Source organism: Perca fluviatilis, chromosome 18, assembly GCF_010015445.1.
Source record: "Perca fluviatilis chromosome 18, GENO_Pfluv_1.0, whole genome shotgun sequence".
Taxonomy (NCBI): domain Eukaryota; kingdom Metazoa; phylum Chordata; class Actinopteri; order Perciformes; family Percidae; genus Perca; species Perca fluviatilis.
The window spans coordinates 34,183,747-34,190,667 of record NC_053129.1 but is presented as its reverse complement, the minus strand read 5'-3'; the positions used below and the strand labels follow the sequence as shown (position 1 = coordinate 34,190,667).

The window sequence follows — 6,921 nt, the reverse complement described above, 5'->3', positions numbered from 1 at the left end:
TGAACTGCAGTTTTATTTGACAGTCAGTGTGTTCAATGAGTTTACAACACCTCAGCGGTTCTTCAGAGCTCAATAAAAACTGTAAAAACTGATAACGGAAAAAGGTTCTTGAATTACAGATGTATGCCTGTGTTTGGAAATGAAACCTGGTCAGGATAAACAATAAGTATGTACCAATTCTCTTGTGTTTTAAAGTCTGAATATTTTCGCCTATGAAATCATTTTATTTCATCATATAGCCTACTACTGTAATCTGGTAGTCGTGGCATCTCAACGGAACCAGTGCTCCAGGGATAAGAGATCCCACCATGGCAGCCGCCTTGTAGGTGCTCTGGGTAGGTCTATGTAAGTTGTGTGAAACCGATGTATGCAAACAAGGGGGTGCCGTCCACCCAACGTGGATAATGGGTAACATAGGGGCATGATACATGCGCCTGAGAATTCAAGCAAGACCTGCATGCGGAAGATTTAGGACACCAGGTTTGTGGATTATTCCTTGAGGTTGTGCGACGTAGTGTCTGCGTGGTGGCAGGATAACGGGCTACCTGCAGGGCTGTCTCTGCTCAGACCAGGAGAGAGGTCCCGCTCACAAAGTTGGTCTGCCAGCAAGCAGGGACGTCAATTCAGAAGTTTTTCGATTTCTCCATGACAGCTTCACTCAGGAGGACTGCAGAGTCTCAAAAAGACAAATGTGTTTTGCTTGGTGGGTGCGCACCTGTGCCGTGCGTCAGCGCGCAGACAGCGGAGCCTCCTTCAGTCACAAACTCATATGTTCTCTAGCAATGGGGGGCCGAGACTGAGAGCTACATGGAAAAATATGCACCAAACAAGCCACTTTGAAATGTAGCTGTTTTCATGAATAAAAAATTTGGTGCCCCCCCTCCTAAACTAAAAAACATTGTGTGACCCCCCCCTCAACAAAGAATAAAAAGACATGACCTCTTCCCTGTGTTTCCTCCGGTGGTCCATTCCATAATTATTGAACGGTCCCTTAGGAACAGAGCAACGTGTTGTAGCTGGTGACAAAACCACTGATTATATATGTACATTGAAGCGCTTACTGTCGTTAAAGACCTGTTGATCGCTGTCCCATTCTCTGATATGAATGCTCGCATTGCATTGTGGAATATCAGCTTTGCCCAGCTCGGATCATATCGTATAGTGTTCTGTGTTACAGCATAGGCCTACTGTAATATTTCACCGGTAATAAGACCGAAATAATATTATTAAAATAAAGAAATGCATACTATGATAACATCTAAATATATGTTGATAGATGTAGCATTATAGTTTTAAAAAGATCAATAAACAACAAAGCAATCCAGCTTCCCTGGCCGAAATAGACTGAAATAATAACATATACAAGAAATACATATAACCCATGATAAGATCTGGTAATGAAATGTTGATTAAAACAGAGGTTAAAAATACCAATAATAGCAAAGCTATACAGCTTCTCTGCTGCAGCCAGGCAATCTGTGCGTAGACCACGGATGATGCCTGTCCTTGACTTACATAGGCATCGCTTCCGTGGGCCCATCACAGAATTTTCGGTGATTCCATGAAACTTCCACAGATTTTGAGTTACGTGGCAGTGTTCATTTCACAGAATTCTGTGAGACTAGGTTGCATGATTAATTTGTTTTTGTCTATCAATAAAATCAAAAGTTGTTAATACCTTTCTGGTGTAACAGCCACGAAAGGTGTTGTCCACCAAAGCCTGTCTGTACATTCTCTCTTTTACGACACTGTGGACAGAGTTGATGAAACTGGACTTTCCAGCTCCAACTGGTCCATGAAGAAGAATCCTGAGCTGCTGGCCGTCAGTCTGAGGTTCATAGTCCTTTACCTGCTGCAGATCACTCTGTCTCTGTTCGTCTCTGCTCAGGAAAGGAAACATACATCACAGTATGTTAGACTTTACCAAAACACAGACAACAAATGTAAATTACTCAGGATGCACGATATATTGACTGATACATTTATTGGAAAATTTATATTAGTATATTACTTTATGATGAATAGAGCCTATAATACCTACCTCACCCTTATGCAGGATAGGTTTACATGGTTTAATTTTCAAAAAACACCATATTTTTGTTGTAGTGCACATTGCTGCAGCTCCTCTTTTCACCCTGTGTGTTGAGCTCTCTGTTTTAGCTACAGATTGAGGCATCTCAGTAAGAACTACTAGCCAGTCAGAAGCAGAGTATGAGGGCGTGCCCTGACAGTACCTAGGTAAGGACTACTAGCCAGTCAGAAGCAGAGTATGAGGGCGTGCCCTGACAGTACCTAGGTGAGGACTACTAGCCAGTCAGAAGCAGAGTATGAGGGCGTGCCCTGACAGTACCTAGGTAAGGACTACTAGCCAGTCAGAAGCAGAGTATGAGAGCGTGCCCTGACAGTACCTAGGTAAGGACTACTAGCCAGTCAGAAGCAGAGTATGAGGGCGTGCCCTGACAGTACCTAGGTACGGACTACTAGCCAGTCAGAAGCAGAGTATGAAGGCGTGCCCTGACAGTACCTAGGTAAGGACTACTAGCCAGTCAGAAGCAGAGTATGAAGGCGTGCCCTGACAGTACCTAGGTAAGGACTACTAGCCAGTCAGAAGCAGAGTATGAGGGTGTGTCACGCTAGCAGCTAGGCGAGCATTATAACGTGTGTAAAGGCTGGACTACAATAGAGCTGTTTGGAGCAGTTGGTGAACACTGTTTTTCTGTTGGAGATGGTAAGTCCCTTTGGGTGGACTTTGGGCTTTTTCACTTTGTAAACCTATAACATGCACAAAAATATATATAACACAATAAAGGAAAAGGAAAAAAGCCAAAAAAAGCATAATATGAGCACTTTAAATTGTGGCACAAATAATTAAATAAGTAATTCAAGAACATGCCTGATTTGATCAGGTGAGAGCAGAAATTATTAATTTTTGCACAAAAATTCTTGATTAGTTGTATTCAGCGAGCTTGCATTAGTAATTCGAGAACAGTCTTTGGTAAAAAAGATAAGACAGATAAAGAGAGACACACTCACCCCCAGTTTATTGACCTCCAAATTTCATTGTTTGGACTCTTGTGGAAGATGCAATCATTTCCGAAGTTGATGATGTTAATCAGGCGCTCAGGATCAGTGAGTCAATGTCAGTGTTGAGGTTGATTTCATTATGGTAGTTCTTCACAGGGAAGATGCTCTTAATTGGAATTCCCACATCTACACTGAACTTCTCCATCTATGTTTAAAAACAAACAAATTACATCTCAGACCTTTGAACTATTGAGGCTTTTGTTTTTTTCACTGTACTGATAACGATCAATTGGACAGATAATGACCTTATTAAGCAGATAAGTAGACCAGCAATAATAATGACCATCAAAAATAACTTTGTGCAGATATTGGAAAAAAAGGATTTGAACTTCTCTCTAAAGCTTTTTTTACCAATATTTTCCAAACTACTGTGCTCATATTAAAAATTGTATTACCGTATAACTCAATTTTCAACTGTGATTCTATAAAAAATTAGTAATACTACTAATGAAACATACCTTATCCTTCAGGGACTTGACCTTGTAGACATTCTTGACATCTTCTTTGATTTCAGGACAAACCGCATCAATCTTGGTGAAAATGGCCACTTGAGGAATATCTGCCAGAAGAACACAAAACTAGTCCTGTAACTGACACAAATACAGACAGACCACATCTGCTGTTCTGGGATTACAGAAACTATAAACAAAGTTACAGGAAAATGTTTTTCTTGGATTGTTTGGCTCAAGGTCATGGTGCAAAGGACCTTAGGCTGAAATTACTCAAACCATCACTTTAAGTAGTGAAGAATAAACATATTTCTGCTCTCACTCAGTTTATTGGCTTCAGTCCTGATGTCGCGAATCTTTTTCAAAATTTGTTCAGTCATGCAAGTTATTGTGTTGGCATCAATGACACAAACCAGAACATGCACTTTGTCATTGGTAGTTGGACAGTTGTTGTAGAATGGATTATCCTCTGACAATGTTGATTCAGGATTAAACTGCAAAAGAAATGTAAGTCCATGTTAAAGAACGGTTGTACCATGTAGCCTATAAACAAATAATTTAATATAATTTAAAATAATCCCATTCACTAAATTTGTGGAAGATATTTCTGGAGCAACTGTACCTCATAATCTTCCTTCATGTGTCCCTTCAGAGCCAGTTTGACGTCGTCCACTGAGACACCTTTATCCGTGGCCAGGCCCATGATGTCATTAAAGACAAAAGGGTATAAGGTATGTGGGTCTTTTTGAACCTTGTAGGTTGTGTACTATAAAGAATATATGAAGAGTTAGCACAATTATTATGATCATTTTGAGCAAAAATCAACACATCAATACCCAGCTACCATATAGTTAACTGTATTATATACCGGTAGTTTGCTTTTTTTCTTGCAGTTTTGGAATCATTAATTGAGTTTAGTTCCATTTCATTCTATAGATTAATTCTGATAATTTTGTCTGTCATTGAACAGTTTAATCTTGGTTACATATAGCTACATACAGTATATCACATATAAAGATTGCTTTTTTTACAGTTTACAATCAGCATTTAGCAGACAGATTTAATAGTCTGTGACATTTATGCAGGAATTCCATATTTATGATCACAAAATGTGGCAACCTTGGTCTCACGCAAGTTTGTAAAATAGTCATGTTATTTTGATTTAGTGATTCGTGTACAGGTCACGATTTTCTCCTTTATTTCGTGTACAGGTCACGATTTTCTCGTTTATTTCGTGTACAGGTCCCGATTTTCGAACGTTACCATTTCATGAACTGCCAGACACTGGGCTGTTCTGGTGGACGCAACAACGGGGAAATTAAATTCTAGTCCCTGTGTCAAGTTTCTGTGTTTTAGTTGTTTTCATGTTTTCTGTTTGTTTTCATGGACTTCCTGTTGTATTTTGTAATCTACTGTTTGGTTACATCCCTGGTCACTTGTCTTCCTGTCTTTGTTTGTTTCCTGCATTTTATGATTGACTGTCCCCATCCTAATGTGATTCACCTGTGTATGTAGTTGTCTTCCCATCACCCATGTATATATACCCCCTTGTTTCACTGTTCCCTGCCATGATGTTGTTATTCCTTGTGTGTTTCACTTTCCAGTGTGTCCTAGTGTTTGTTTCCAGTGTTTCCTGTTTTATTGCCGGTATTTCTGACCCCATCTTCTGCATATTGGATATTGTACCGTTGCCTTGATTGGTTTGGTTACGTTATTGAATCAATAGATTCAATAACGTAACCATTTCACGACCTGCCATTAGACTGGGATGAATGTGGTTAGTCTGCTTTGCATTCAAATCACAAATTTGGAGATTCGGACCTTAGGAACTGGAGCTGAAAATGGATTGACAAATCTGACAAAATGTTTAAGAGAAACAGCACTGGTCATTTATTGTTTCATTAAGATTAAGTTCTTATACCCCTTTAGTTTTGGTAGGAGGTAGGGGTGTAGGATGGATGTATGAATTATGCAAGTATATATTGACCGTGGTTTACTATCAACAGTTTGTGGTTTGCTATCAACAGTCAAATCTGGTTTGTCTTTCTTTCTGATTGAGGGGCATAAGCAGTTTTAGTTGCACTAACTTGATAGCAGATTGACAGCTCTTCCTAAATTCCTGCGTGTTAGCTGTTTTTTTGTTTGTGTGTGTCTGTTTTTGTGCTTTGATAAAAGTCTAAAATGTTCAGTTTAACAAACGGGAAGTCAGTGGAGCAGCAGTCAGACTTCTTGTCAACTGTGGGCCTTAAACTAGTAGCTTTTTCAGAAACATACAGTATCTTCCTGAATAATAGTTGTATGGTGCTATGATCTCTTATTCACGGTTTTATTCCCCCCTCTAAACATAGTTTATTTTAGTTCTAGACCAGTGTTGAAAATGGCATCACCCCAGCGTGCACAGTTTAGGCTGTAGTGAAACTTTTTTTGCCTTGCAAGCATGGATCCCTGCCTCCTTGGGCTCGGACCCCTGATAATTTTGATTAAACATCTTACTATTGCAATGTTTTATATGCCATAATTAATTTGTTTTGTCTATCAATACAATCAAAAGTTTTTAATACCTTTTTGGTGAAACAGCTGCAAGAGGTGTTGTCTGCCAAAGCTTATGTGCACATTGTGCCTTGTAAGACACTTTGGACAGAACTGATGAAACTGGACTTTCCAGCTCCAACTGGTCCATGAAGAAGAATCCTGAGCTGCTGGCCGTCAGTCTGAGGTTTATAGTTCTTTACATACTGTAGATCACTCTGGTTGTCTCTGCTCAGGAAAGAAAAGATACATTACAGTATGTTAGACTTTAACAAAAACACAGACAACAAATGTAAATTACTCAGGATGCACAATATATTGACTGATACATTTATTGGTAAATTGATATTAGTATATTACTTTATGATGAATAGAGCCTATCATACCTACCTCACCCTTATGCACTATAGTGATCATTTTGATAGAGCAACTCCTAGAGGCAGAACTTACCTACTGTAAGTTTAAATACATTAAAAAATATTAACAATATTATGTCATGTTAAAGTAGTTATATTATGCTCATTTTCAGGTTCATAATTGTATTTAGAGGTTGTACCAGAATAGGTGTACATGGTTTAATTTTTCAAAAAAACAAACATATTTTTGTTGTACTGCACATTGCTGCAGCTCCTCTTTTCCCCCTGTGTGTTGAGCTCTCTGTTATAGCTACAGAGTGAGACATCTCACTTCTGTTCCATCTTTGTTGGGAGTCGCACATGCTCAGTACCTAGGTAAGGACTACTAGCCAGTCAGAAGCAGAGTATAAGGGTGTGCCCTGACAGTACCTAGGCAAGGACTACTAGCCAGTCAGAAGCAGAGTATGAGGGCGTGCCCTGACAGTAGCTAGGTAAGGACTACT

The 6,921-nt window shown here is 39.4% G+C and overlaps 1 protein-coding gene across 1 annotated transcript; it reads right to left on the bottom strand.

The window, feature by feature from the left end:
- Positions 1 to 3,112: 3,112 nt before the first annotated feature.
- Positions 3,113 to 6,479, bottom strand: LOC120546449 (interferon-induced protein 44-like). Its single transcript, XM_039781378.1, has 5 exons — positions 6,453 to 6,479; positions 4,156 to 4,299; positions 3,856 to 4,027; positions 3,543 to 3,643; positions 3,113 to 3,229 (listed from the first exon to the last, which is right to left on the bottom strand). The coding sequence occupies exons 1-5, from the start codon at positions 6,477 to 6,479 to the stop codon at positions 3,113 to 3,115; spliced, it is 561 nt and encodes a 186-aa protein (XP_039637312.1).
- Between the last annotated feature and the right edge of the window lie 442 nt (positions 6,480 to 6,921).